At 48.0% G+C, this 13,481-nt stretch overlaps 1 protein-coding gene across 6 annotated transcripts; it reads right to left on the minus strand.

Moving 5' to 3' along the window:
- Positions 1 to 1,697: 1,697 nt before the first annotated feature.
- Positions 1,698 to 11,919, minus strand: si:dkey-13n15.2 (protein transport protein Sec24C). 6 transcript variants are annotated; one of them, XR_009129691.1, is made up of 23 exons: positions 11,504 to 11,917; positions 10,599 to 11,399; positions 10,109 to 10,516; positions 9,969 to 10,033; positions 9,541 to 9,594; positions 9,367 to 9,478; positions 9,162 to 9,289; positions 8,964 to 9,099; positions 7,551 to 7,660; positions 7,369 to 7,481; positions 7,110 to 7,307; positions 6,931 to 7,027; positions 6,756 to 6,860; positions 6,149 to 6,316; positions 5,768 to 5,864; positions 5,534 to 5,682; positions 4,853 to 4,991; positions 3,904 to 4,025; positions 3,645 to 3,827; positions 3,256 to 3,432; positions 3,094 to 3,183; positions 2,618 to 3,027; positions 1,698 to 1,965 (listed from the first exon to the last, which is right to left on the minus strand). XR_009129691.1 is itself a non-coding variant. In XM_058071865.1 (22 exons), exons 3-22 carry the CDS (start codon positions 10,374 to 10,376, stop codon positions 2,887 to 2,889), a joined length of 2,652 nt encoding a protein of 883 aa, XP_057927848.1. In that variant the 5' UTR covers positions 10,377 to 10,453; positions 10,599 to 11,399; positions 11,504 to 11,917; the 3' UTR covers positions 1,698 to 2,886. The 6 variants fall into 6 exon arrangements, 5 of the variants coding, with proteins under 5 accessions (XP_057927848.1, XP_057927847.1, XP_057927849.1 ...); XM_058071865.1 differs by having other exon boundaries at positions 1,698 to 3,027; positions 10,109 to 10,453; XM_058071864.1 differs by having other exon boundaries at positions 1,698 to 3,027.
- Positions 11,920 to 13,481: the final 1,562 nt, after the last annotated feature.

Genomic DNA, 13,481 nt, shown 5'->3' on the forward strand with positions numbered 1-13,481 from the left:
TCAAGATGGCCGAGCGAGCGACTTCCGACATGGAGGAACATTTCGAAATAAGATCATTTTAAATCTTGATCCTGGCCTGCCGCGTACGGAAAGTCACTCGCTTATTTCATAAACTTTTTCGTACACTTTCCCACATTCAGATTACTACTCGTAGTGCTCAACTTACCCCACACATGGAGTGTCTTTGAACACTTCCGGTCTTGTGTCGTCTAGCTTCACTACTTCAGAGACCGTCCACAGCAGAGGTTGTGGCTCTCTCGCTCTCTCTGGTGTTCAAAGTTCAAAGCAACACCTACAAAAATGGACATGCAGAAACAATTGGAAATACCTATAAATATGTATGAATCGTGAATTATAACCATGGATAATGAAAGGGATTTAACGCCATTTCTACCTTCATTGAAGACTTCAGTGTTGACAAAGGCGTTGACGAGATCCACACGGACGCCACCTTCGTGTTTTCTAGTAAGTCATGCTTGAAGTTGTTCCTTGGATTCCATCGCGTTTCTCACTTTGGTTCCATTGTGAGCTCTTTTGCAGCCGTGATCTTTAGGAAAACTAGACACTTGTGGCATAACTGTGTTCGTTAGCCAAGAACTACAGCGTGGACCGCTGATGATGTCAAAGATGGGCGACAGGGATGGGGGGGACAATGGTTCCATGGCTAGACAGTTGTGAACAGCCACATCCCTTTTATTATTTCCATGCCTCCAAATTCTTTCCAATGTGCGTTTGCTTGGTACAATTCCATGTGAATTGACCAGCAAATGAAGTATTTCATCACTTGTAAAGCCACACTTAAAGTACTCCTCAATGTACTCACAATCCATATCTGAACAGGAGAGAAGAGCTGCTGCTGTGACTCTTCTACAAAGCTATCTCATTATTTACACTTTTCATCTCGTAATTTCGACTGTTTATCTTGTTATTTAGACTTTATCTTATAATTCCGACTTTCCATCTCAGTATTTCGACTTTTATCTCATTATGACTTTCTGTCTCATAATTTCGAGTTTCCATCTCAAAATTTTGACTTTTTATCTCCTAATTTCAACTTTTTATCTCTTGTCGACTTTCCATATCAGAATTTCAACTTTTTATCTCGTTATTTCGGCTTTTTATCTGATAATTTTGACTTTCTTTTTTTAAATTAATTTATTTATTAATTTAAATTTTTTTATTTCGACTTTTTATCTTATTTTGACTTTTTATCTCGTAATGTTGACTTTCCATCTCAGAATTTCCACTTTTTTATCTCATTATTATGACTTTCTATCTCGTTATTTCGACTTCATCTCATAATTTTTGACTGTTTGTTATTTTGACTTTGTATCTCATAATTTCAACTTTATCTCGTTTCGACTTTTTATCTCTTGTCAACTTTTTATCTCGTCGACTTTCCATATCAGAATTTCGACTTTTTATCTCATTATTATGATTTTTTATCTCATAATTTTGACTTCTCGTTATTTTGGCTTTATATCTCATAAGTTTGACTTTCCATCTCAAAATTTCGACTTTTTATCTAGTTATTTTGACTTTTTAATCTCGTAATTTCGACTTTTTGTCTCATTTGGACTTTTTATCTCATAATGTCGACTTTCCATCTCAGAATTTCGACTTTTTATTTCATTATTATGATTTTCTATCTCATAATTTCGACTTTCTATCTCAGAATTTCGACTTTTTATCTCATTATTTCGACTTACCATTGGGCTTCCATTGCCAGTCGTGTTAAATGTGTTGCTCTTCAGCGTCTTCCAAGAAAAATGATTTTAATGCTGTTTCAAGGAGGTTTATTTAGACATCTACAATGTCTACAGACCCAGGATGAATGGATGACATTTCTAAACACCCTTTATTATCCATCCTTCTTCTAAAACGCTGTCCTCATTCAGGTCATGGGTGAGCTTTTGGGGCAGGAGGTGGGGTACTACGCAGCCCCCGACGGAACATGGAGAAAAACTAAATTGAAAGTTTTAAAAAAAGTTGAGTTGAGTTCTTGCAAAAGCTCGGATAATGCAATAATTGTGAGATCTCTTTGGCGAGAGCTTGCCAAACTTTTGCGAGACAACAATACTTTGCGAGATAACACAGTAGTTTTGCTGGGATATGTAAAACTTCTGTGCGAAAGCGCAAAACGTTTTCGAGGTAGCAATATTTTGCAAGATGCTAACAGACCACATTTGCAATATCTCGCGATATTTTTGCAAGATCTTGCAATACTCTGGTAAAAACAAAACTGCAAGAGCTCACCAAACTTGCAGGATAATACTTTTAATATACTATTAATAATACTACAATACTTTTGTGAGATCTCGCAATACTTTTGCAAGATCTCGCAATACTTTTCAGGATAATGCAATACTGATGCGAGATCTTGCAATACCTTATCATGATAACAAAAGTTTTGCAAGAGCTTGCCAAGCTTCCACGAGAACGCAAAAGTTTTGCAAGTTAATACAATTATTAATACTTTGGGAGGGCTCACCCAACTTTTGCGAGATAACGCAATACTTTTGGATCTTGCAATGATATACTGCAACAACGGCAGACTTTGGCAGAGCGGAGGTTTGTGTTGAACCTTCAAATGAATCGTTTCTGACCGTTTACTTACACAAGTGAAAGAATCCGATGGCTAATCCATGTCTTCCTTTCCAGTACTTGATGAGTTCCCAGCAACAATCGGGGCTTCATGGGGTATGGCGAAGGGGATACACCAACCGGCATTCAAGCTCACGGTCTCCAATCAGCCCGACAAGCCTGTTTTAGGACCCCCGTCAGCGTGGGGAGAAGGTCCCCACAGGGATGCTCCAATGCGGATACGAGGCGGGAGATGAGGGAGACACCACCGTGCTGCATTCACAGTAGCAAGTAAAATAGGAGTCACTGCAGCAGGCGCACAGAGGTGACGTGCAGGTGGTAGAGGAAGTCGGCGTAGGATGCGCCCCCGTTGGGGCTCTTGTCCTCCACGAGGTGGCGCTGCAGGAGCTCCTCGCAGGCGTCTCCCTGCTTCACCAGCAGCAGCTGAGGAAGGAGATTTTTCACTGTGATGCCAATATCAAAAGGAGCGAGGGGGTTCCTCGGTCTCACCTCACGGGTGCAAGGGGCCTCTGAGCCCAGCGTGTGGATGAGGGCTCGAACACTGGCAGACAAAGGGTTGTCCAGGATGGGCAGCTTGGTCTGGAGAACACAGCAACATTCAAACATTCAGCGCTTTTGTTTCTAGTCCACATTTGCTTCTTTCTACGTGACCTCTCCGGAGTGCAGCAACGAGAAGCAGCCGGCATTGAAGAGCTCCGTCAGGGTGCCCGCCGGGACCCGGGCGCCCACCCAGAGCAGGAGGGTGTGGGGCGCGTGCAGCAAATACACGCCGTCGGGGCGCAGGCTGGCGCCAGAGCAGCGAAGCGCCCCCTCCAGGACGGAAGTCGGCTGTGGGCGACAAAGCAGGATGTCAAACGGCGAGGGGGCGGGGTGCTTACCTTCTTCTGACCCTTTCAATCAACCCGGCAGTTTTCCTTGGAAACAATTACGTCATTCATAGATGGCGGGAAGTCCCGTTTGAAACCTCCATTAGGCACGGTATTTTGGGCAGACCCACGACTGACCGTCAAATATGTAGCTAGCGTGCTGTTGGTACAGACCAAAGGCAGAAGCAGCGGGTAGAAGTGGGTGGCGCTGGCCGAGGCGTCCAACCGCAGGACCTCACAGCGCTGCTGCAGCCGCTGATGGACGGAGGAGGTGCGCAGGCCCGGCAGCAGCACCTCGCTTTTCCTCAGACTGTTGACGTAAACAGGAAGCGCTCGCAGGCCCTGAGGGAGAACGAGCTGCGGGACACGAGCACGGCTCTTATCAGCCCGCGTTTCATGTCTCGTCTTCTTTTTAAAGGGCCAGTCAGCTTACCTGACCAGCGGACACTGAAGCGGAGCTGCCATGTTTGCGGTAGGACGCCAGCGCCTCCGTGAGGTCCGTCTGCAGCTCCTCACGCAGCTCCTGTAGAGGGCGCTCCAGCACGGCACAGTACACTGGAAGCGCAACAGAAAAGACATCTACTCACAGCTTGACAGGCCAGGATAAAATAATCCCTCACTACATCACAGCTCGGATATCGCTCCCTTGGTATATTGCACTTTTTCAAATAGCAAACGAATGAATGGTGGCTGTTGGGTGGGGGCTGTGGCCTATTTTTGGTCCAAAAATATAAAAAGACAAATTGGCATTGTGGTCACGAGGCATTGGTAATGTTAGGCGACATAACGTGAGATGACATTCCCTCTCACGGTGCCACGGCTGAGACCGGGAAATGTCTCCTCTCATTCCGTGTGGAAGTGGTACATTTTTGGCTTCTTCATTTAAGAAGTTCAAGGTTGCGTCTAGGCATGTTATGTCATAACAGATCTCTAATAATGTTAAAACACGCATTTAGAAAGTGATAAACAGGGCTTCTATGCTCTAACTACAAAAATATCCCATTTATTAGCATCGAAATTCATTTGACGTGACCCGGTCTAATCCAGGGATTACTGTGCTGTTCTAGAAGTGGACTCTTGCAGACAACAACAAGCCATCCCACCGGACATTGTTCCATGTAAGCACATTAAAGAGTGCAGTTGCTCCACCTAGCGGAGAATTAGTTTTATCTGCCCTTTACAAAAAGTCTCCTATGGTCTACAGAAGCAAATAACCGCCGGGGTTTCTGGGGAAAAAAACAATGGCACTAATGGCTGTGGCTGTAGGCAAAGCCCAGATGATCTACCTCTGCGTGCACTGTTTTCCTTCCCACTTTCTCATGCACTCTACATGCCTCTATGTTTAAATAACAGCCCTTGTCCTACCCCCACCCCATGCTTACTCTTCTTGCAGTAGAAGCTGAGCAGCGTTTGGGCCTGGCACTGGCGGAAAGTGTCCTGCAGGTGGCGCGAGCATCGCAGCATCAGCGTGTGCACTCTGGAGCGCCGCCCCCCCTCCTGAGTGCTGTAGGTCAGGACGGCCTGAGGAAGAAGAGCAACAACATCGTTCAGTCCCGCTGGCCTGCGTCCAATTTTTGTGGTTTTTAAAACGGTTTTGCTAGGCCTGCACAAAATGACAGAACGACCACGTCATACCTATCAGGTCAGGTGACCCGGACTGTGAGGGCGAGCAAATCAAGCACTTCTTTTTTGCGTCTGCCTACAAAGATCAATGAGCTGAAACACCAGCGCCGCGGCATTTGACAGGTACAAAAGGTTTGCCAGAGACCTCCGTGGCGTCTCACCGGCTTTCTCCAGCATGTGGCCGAATACGGTGCACCACGCTAGGTGGCTCAACCCCCTCCATACTCTAGTGCTCCTGATAGTAGTGATGGGTAGTAGTACTGTCATGAGCTAATCAGCAGGTACACTTCGTCAAACCCAACTTGGTTTGAGTCCCTTTTACCGCCAAGTAACTAGCTAACTAACTAACTACAGATTAATCTACATTTTTAAGTGCATATAAAAATGTTATTGGTTATGGGTGAATGCAAGCAATGCTTTCAGTCACATTTTTCCTGCACCTGTATGGCAGCACCTCTCGTCTCATCCAGGGCGCCGCCGTGCGCCAGCTCCACGGCCAGCGTGGTCTGCCAGTCGAGGGTGGCCATGGCAACCTGGCTCGGACTGGGACCGGGGACAAAGAGGCCGTAACAGCCGGAGACCCGCAAACCTGGCGAGACAGACAAAGATGCACAAATGCGCACTGGAGAGTTTTGCCGGGAATGAGGATGCAGATCGTTTCCTCTCTTTTCAACCTTTGCTGACAAACAAGCTGAGCTCAGCCCGGTAGGCAACGTCCGCCCGGGCGACACGCCTCAGGTCGCTGCTGAAGCGCTCGCGGTCCAAATCCCCCTGTACAGGACGTGAACACACAAAACGTCCCATATTTAAGACACATCTTCCCCACAGTTATCTCTCGCCACTTCCAGCTCCCAACTCTGCGATGCATGCATTGATTGACTTGGGAGTAGTATCTGCAGCATGCTTTCCCCCCTGCAGATAGCGCCACCAAAGCACTTTCTATTGACGCTAGCATAAAGGCGGGGGCGTACGGTTGTGGTATCTCCTCAGACAAACAAAAAAAACAATACATTCATTTCAAACACGGAGCAAAAGGAGCTTTGCTTCCTCGGTACCTGCAGGTGGTTGAAGGTGTACAGCGCCCCGCCCGTCAGATAGGGGACGTGCCCCGGCCAAGCCCCGCCTACATGTTGCTGGGAGAGGAGAAACAGGTGAACGCTGCAGCCCTGACGGACGCACGCCTTGGCCAGCGTGACGGCCTCCTCTGGCGGCTGGAATATGGACTGTGGGAAGGAAGTCAAGTTGAAAAGGGATGTTTAGCTTTTATGCTAATGAGCTGCGCGGCTATAGGGGTGTTATTTCATGTATAGAGGGCTCTAATGAGGTTAGGTTATAAACCATATTTAGAAAAGTGTTCGGCTTTTCTTTTTGTTTTATATTTCAGTTTTCTATTCCATAACTATAAAAGTATTCCTTCTGTAAAGAAGGTGTCTTACATCGTGCAAATGTACTTACGACGGTCGGGTCTGGAACTGATTAACCACGATAAAAGAGGGACGACTGTCGATACATTTGATGGTTAGAGTCCATCAAAGCCCACATTTGAGGGTTTTCTCACATTCGGTGCTCATAAACTGGCGCTAGGACCGCATCCTCCTGATAGAACATCATGAAAAAGCCACTTTTGCAGCATAGGGGACATTTAGGAAGTTGTTGCTTTGCCTTCGTCTTGCTGGTGCCAAAGAAGCCTGAGGACGTCTGAGCACGTCCCGTCTCTACTAGCGGGGAGGCGTGGAAGACGAGTAGCTTGCCAGGACAGCCGAGGGTCTGGAGACACAAAACGGCCCTTCCATAAAAAAACGAGTCACATTGGAATGTCTCTTCAAAATAAAAGTACCTGCATCACTGCCAGTCCCACTTTGACTGGCAGGTCCACAGGGACGCCTGCGGACTCGACCCGCTCTGGACTGAACTGCGGGATGAGCTGCAACACGCTGCATAAAAACACCCAGGCTAACATCCACCAGCAGGATGTGCAAGTGTTGCTCATGATGCGCCATGACAGGATGTCCTTACCTGGCGATGGTGTGGATGCAAGCCTTCAAGGGGACCAGCAGCCCCTCCCTGGCAGGGAGCTGCATCTCCTCCTCCGTCTCAGCCAGGACCAACATGTGCGGGCGGGACAGGGCGGGGCTGAGGTCATACAGCTGGACCCTGCTGTCATACGTCAGTAGACCCACACGGGCGTCTGACCAGGAGGCTCCGCCCTCCTCTCTACACCGAGACGACACACTTTAAAATGGTGCGCGTTTTCGGACGAAGCGGTGTGTTTCACCTGAGCAGAGATGCGAGCAGAACGTGTATTTGCTCCGTCACAAACTCCAAATGGCCGCCTCTCAGCGCTGGGGCCGACACGTCAATGGCGAGGAGCAGCGCGGCTGCTTCACCCTACACACACACAATTTAAAAAAACTGCCAAAATAATGGAAATGAGCACTAGACAGAGGGAAATTGAACCTGTTGGGCGTGCAGGACCTCGTAGGATCCCATGTGCAGTTCGGGCCTCTGCTGTCGATCAAGCCGAGCCCCGTCCACGCCGTCTGTGGGCTGGTAGTGTTGCCACGGCACTGCAGACACACAGGACTGATCCATCAAGAATCACACCACAGCCATCCCTTGCTATAGTATCATAAATTCATAAAGGGTGAGTGGCTATTTTTGGACTATTATTAGTCAAAACATATTGAAAGGCAAGTTATAGACAGGATTCTGGCTACTTGCTATCAGAAATGTTGAGGCGACGGCTGAGGCGGACACGCCACCTGAGGCGGACACGACACGGGCGAGGCAGATACGGCACGGCTGAGATCAAGTGACAAAAAGGTTCTCCTCTCATTCCATGTGGAAGTGGTAAGCTCCATTGTCCTTCTTCCCTCCTCCAATTAAACATTTTTTTAAGTTACAGAGGTGATCTAGTTAGCTCAGTAGCTTGTTCTGCTAGCGGCGTCCATCTCTAATGTTCCTACAGTGATCCTGTAGCATGTGCAATGTTCTAAATCTAAACAAAAAATAGTAAAATAAACAAATGTAAAAGTGACTAGGGGGTGTTATTTCATGTCCAGAGGGCTCTAATAATGTTCAAACCCATAGTCATAAACAGGTACGCAAGTACAGAAACATTCCATTTACTAATATTGAATCCTACTTGAGGGGACATTAATTTATCAGACTCCATTCACTGTGCAATATCTGATCAACCTCCACGTGCAATATTAAGGCTCTAAATGCAATATACTAGTTCTATGTGAAGTATTCCCATAATGCCTCATATTAACTCACTAGCAAGATCTCAGTGTAAATACTGGTCATATATTTCATCTCGTTTCATATTATCTGCATACTGTATATGTATATAACTCTGGGAAAAACTGTCGATTTTGTTAATACTTGAGTTGTTTATATTGTTTATTTTTCTATATTGTGTATTTTGTGCTGCTTAACTGTTTCTGTACTCTTGCTGCTGTGCAATACAAATTTCCCCACTGAGGGATGAATAAAGGCATATCTTAACTTATCTTATCTTATAATAACACTTGTACACTTATGATATATAATGTATACCACACATGCAAATGTAAAAACTATTAACAGTTGTGGCTGTAGGAAACTTTTTTTTATATAATTGGAAGCATTTGAATCATCCAGCAGCTTCATCCACCCCTGCACGCGCTTTAAAATGTTTCATGAAAGCATCCGTGTTCCTCTCATCGTACTGTTGCAATCAGCGCTCCTCATGCTCCTTAGCGCTGTTACAACATTGGTTCTGTGCAATGTACTTGTGACTATGTGAAATGACTATGTGGTTAAGGAATGCTATATTTTCCTTGCCACTTTCTCATGCACTCCAAATCATTCTTAAATCGACCTTACCTTCAGTGAGTTTCCCACAAAAGGGGCAGTGGAACCTCTGCCCACAGTCCTGCCAGCTCATGGCGGCGCACATGGAAGCGCCACACCGATGACAGCCCCTCACACACACTTCCTCCGTGCGCATCGGCGGGGGCTTCTGAGGGCAACGGGGGGGCTTGAGTGAACACGCATGGACAGCAGAGGGGGGAAAAAACAGACCTCCTTTGGGTTCTGCCTGGCCAGGGGGGCAATCAGCGCAGCCAGTGGCATGCGGGCGAGCAGGGCGGTGGGACCGTCGTGGGGGAGGCAGTACGTGGTGGAGCGGATGGCGTTGGGGCTGGCGCTTCCTGCAGCACAGACACAGTCACCTTCCGTTCTATACGACAATCCTCTCACTCGTAGACGACTGAGTGTTTCACGCGACCTCGGTCCTCCACCACGCAGGAAGTGGTCGGGAGAGGAGGGGGAGGACAAAAAGGCTCAGAGACAAAAACCTTCCCTTCCCACTCTGCCCTGTCGTCTGCCATCACATTCACCTGGAAAAGGCGTTGTGTGTGGTGAGCCCATGGGAGGAAACACAGGAACAGGAAGCACTTACGGCACTGGGAAGCAGCTCTGGGTCCAGTCCATAACGGGACTCTGAGTTTGGGGACTACGGAACAGAAAGAAATTTGACGTGTTATTATTATCGAGTAACATTCGACATCCCTATGTGTCATTCAAGTGTAAAAATAAGCCAACCACTAGTGGCGTTCCTATATTTAATATATGTAATTGCTGGATTTCATAGGTGCATTCACTTTAGTATATGCTTTGGAAGTTCATGTTCAGTGTCACATGTACTCAGTAACAACTATTTCTATAAGACGCCACAGGTTTATTATTATTAGTGTTCATTGTTAGCTCTCTACTCCACAACACTCATCACTTGTTCCAAATTAATATTACTGTATTTATATAATAATAATAATTGCACTTTTTATTATGTTAATCATTACTAACAAGACCATTAAATGAGAAAATAACCTGCTTGCCAACCTGCTGAGTTGTGCTCCTCTCCTGTGCATTGGGGACAAATTCGGGCATGGCTCCTAAAATGTGATAAAACATACATTGCAGGTTGTGCAGGTGTACCTAATGAATTGGCCCACATAGAAACAACATACCTGTGGTGTAAGGCGGTGAATGAGGTCCATTTATGTTGGGGGGTGTGAGAATGGAGCCGCATGCTCCCGGGTGACAGCTGTATGGGGACCAAGGTGACGTTTGCCCGGGCGGAGGACCTGACGGTGCCTGATCAGAGGGTGAGTCCAGGTTGAGACGCTGGAATCCGGCGAGAGGCCCCGGGTGCTTGGGAGTGGTGTGGAAGCTACTGGGGCCCGCCCATATTTGGAAGGGTGTTGGGGTCTGATTGGCTGCGGGGATGTCCATCATCCGCTATTCCGCATCCGATTCGTCGAGATTGTTACCGGAGGCGTGGCCAATTAAATACGCTTAGATGCAGCTATATTCTATATAAAACAAATTTTATTAACAACACGTGAGCAGGAGCTCACATTGAAATAATAACATACCTATAAATTGAGAGTAACAAAAAAATACGTGTTACTATTTCGGAAGGTAATAAGTAACTAGAAAGGTAACTGGACAGCGTACCTTTGACTAATGGCGGAAGTACCAGTCATTTCGTGCGGGCCTTCATTTCAGCGCAACGCCGGCAGAGGTTCAAGTCAGTCCGCTCCCCGGAACCTTTACGTTGCAATTAAATACTGACACAAACCTTTTCTCGACTGTGATCTGGCCGGAAAGGAGCCGAGGCTAACGTCTGACACACGAGCATCACGCTCGCTTACGGCAGGAAAACGCATTTCCGGGAGTCATTTCAAAATAAACACCGAAATGTCACGTTAAAGACAACCCGTTTAGATTACAGAGGCGGTACATGGAAATTTGAATTTTTCTGTGCGTTACTCATTATGGTTTTGCTTTTTAAAACAAACTGTCGTGTAATGTATTTTTTTTTTAGTTGTGACAATCACGATTTGACGAAAATGATGCATCCTTTAATCTGAAAGTGCCAAGACATTAACCTTTAGGAATGTTGTGTCTGGAATGGCACAACAAACAACAGATACACATACAAACCTCCTCCCTGAACATCACAGCAGGACCAAGCAGAAAAGCATAAATAAATAAAGGACACGATAATCGGGCTCCACGCCGCCATTCCCACTCAGCTACGAGCACTTCGTCTTTTCAGGGCGGTGATCCTGTTCCTTACGTAGTCCTTGACGCCCTTCCATGGGTGCGTCCCTAACGCCCGCGGCTCAGCGTTGAGACACCAGATGCAGTCGTGTTTCTGAGGCACCTTGTGGCCTCAGATGAAGGACATCACGTGTCTCTCCAAGGCGTGGGCCTCCGCCTCGCTCCACTTCTGCTTGCCTTGCGCTCAAGAGCCTGCAAAATCACAGCACAGCCGTCAGAACGTGGCAGCTGTATCGTCTAAGTTGGGCGTCAGGTTACTTCCTGGGTCTCTGAGAAACACAGGAGACCTTCTTCACCTTTCATCGCCAGCTGCCTCGACGATGGCCCTTGGCGCCGCTGTCTTTGGCAAACTTTTGGATGCCCGTGGAGGCCCTGTAGGCGGAGAGCGTGTGCGGGCGGCCGAACAGGAAAGGATTCCTAGCGGGGACACCGCAGGCCTCGCGGATGTCGGCCAGAAGCTCCAGCATAGACAGGAAGGATGGTTTCAGAAGGACCGTCACCATCCTGCTGCACGTGGCACGTATTTCGATCCTGGTCAAGACCCTGCACATGCTCTTCTCCAGCCCGCACACAGATATGGCCAGGTTCCCCAGGGTCTGCGTGTTGGGCTTCTTACAGGACTTCAGAACGGTGAGGAGCATAGTGGACACCTCGGTGCTTTGTCTCCTGCTGAATAGGACGATCCAGGCCACAATGACCCGGGCCAGTGCACCGTAGGTCTCCCCGGTAGGGTCTGCTCGCAGTTTCTGCTCAGGGAGAAGGTGGACTTTCTCCACGTGGAAGTTGAGCCGCTTCACAACCTGAACGTCGGTCTCCCTCTTCTTTGAGATCCTTTTGGTTTTCCGGAGCGCCCGAAGAAATCATCTTGTTCCACTCCTTTCTGTACACAAGCAGGAAGTATTTGGCGTACTCTGGTAGGCTGGCGTCGCCGGATTTCAGCGCTCTCTCCTGGTCGATGTGACAGACCTTCTGGAGGGAGTAGTCCAGCTTGATGGCCAGCGAGGGCGTGCTGTAGGTCCTCCTGGCCGCATCGTAGCCGGCCAGGACGTTGACGGCCGACACCACGTGCCGGAAACTGTCGGGGAGGAAGAACTCCTCCAGCTTCTTCAGCAGAGTTCTTTTCCAGGCCTCCAGCACCAGCCTGGCCATCTGGCAAAGGTTCTGCCGCATATACTCCTGCCTCTTAGCGTCGGCGCCGTACTGCTTGAACATGTCCATACTGCAGCAGGAGGGTTTGGTCAAGGTGAGGCATGTCACGTCGTTGTAGATCATCTGCGACAGGACGGCCCGGAAGCCTTGGCTCATGCCAAGGTCTCCGATGGCTGCCAGGGCGCAACGCGTTTCCACGCGTTCCTGCAGTATCCGCGGCTCGTTGTCCTTCTTCTCCCTCTCTGGACAGTGCTTCATGTGGCTGGTCAAGCTTTTCTTCATGAAGAGCCCTCTGCAGTGGAGGCAGTGGAGAAAGTCTTGGGCTTGCCCCATCTTGTGGGGTCTCTTTCAGGCCGCCAGCTGCCCCTCGCCTGTCCTCAACACGTACGTATTGTGTGCAAAGTTCCCCTCGTTGATCAGCTGGTTCTACACCTTCAGCCTTTCCCGGGAGCCTTTGGGGAACCGGAGGGCGGGGGAGACTTCTGCCTTGTGGCAGCTTGATCTCTCCAGGTGCCTGGCCATCTTGGTCACGGCCTTGCCGCAAAACAAATAGTAGTTCCTGCAGTCAACACGCTTGCAGCTCTTCTTGCTCAACGCCAGGCTCTCTTTCATGGCGCACACCTTCACATTCTTCAGCAAATTCCACTCCGGTTTGGCCACTTCCCTGTGAAGCTTTTCCTCATCCGGGAATGCAGGGGGGCGGGGCTGTGACAACATTTGTCTGAGGAGGAGCTGGCTGTCGTCATCGTCCTTGCCAGAGTCACACGGTGTGTCGGAGGTGTCGCGGTGGTCATCCAGAGTGTCTGACATGTTGCTGTCATCGCCAGGGTCACACAACGCATTGGACATGTCGCCGTCATCGTCATCATCAGGGTCACACAATAGAATAGTTTGCAGTTAGATCACAGAAATCCTCTTTAGGACCTTCTCAATATGGTTTTAAACACCATTAGAGCCCTCAAGACATAAAATAACACTCCTATACACTCGTGTTACCCAATATAGTAAACACAGTACAGGTAAATATGCCATTTAAGACCTAAATAAATCTCGAGGGCTCTAATAATGTTTGAGATCATAAACAGTTTTTCTATGCTGCAACTACAAAATATTCAATTTATTAAT

This window comes from Doryrhamphus excisus, chromosome 4 (genome assembly GCF_030265055.1).
Source record: "Doryrhamphus excisus isolate RoL2022-K1 chromosome 4, RoL_Dexc_1.0, whole genome shotgun sequence".
In the NCBI taxonomy this organism is placed as follows: Eukaryota; Metazoa; Chordata; class Actinopteri; order Syngnathiformes; family Syngnathidae; genus Doryrhamphus; species Doryrhamphus excisus.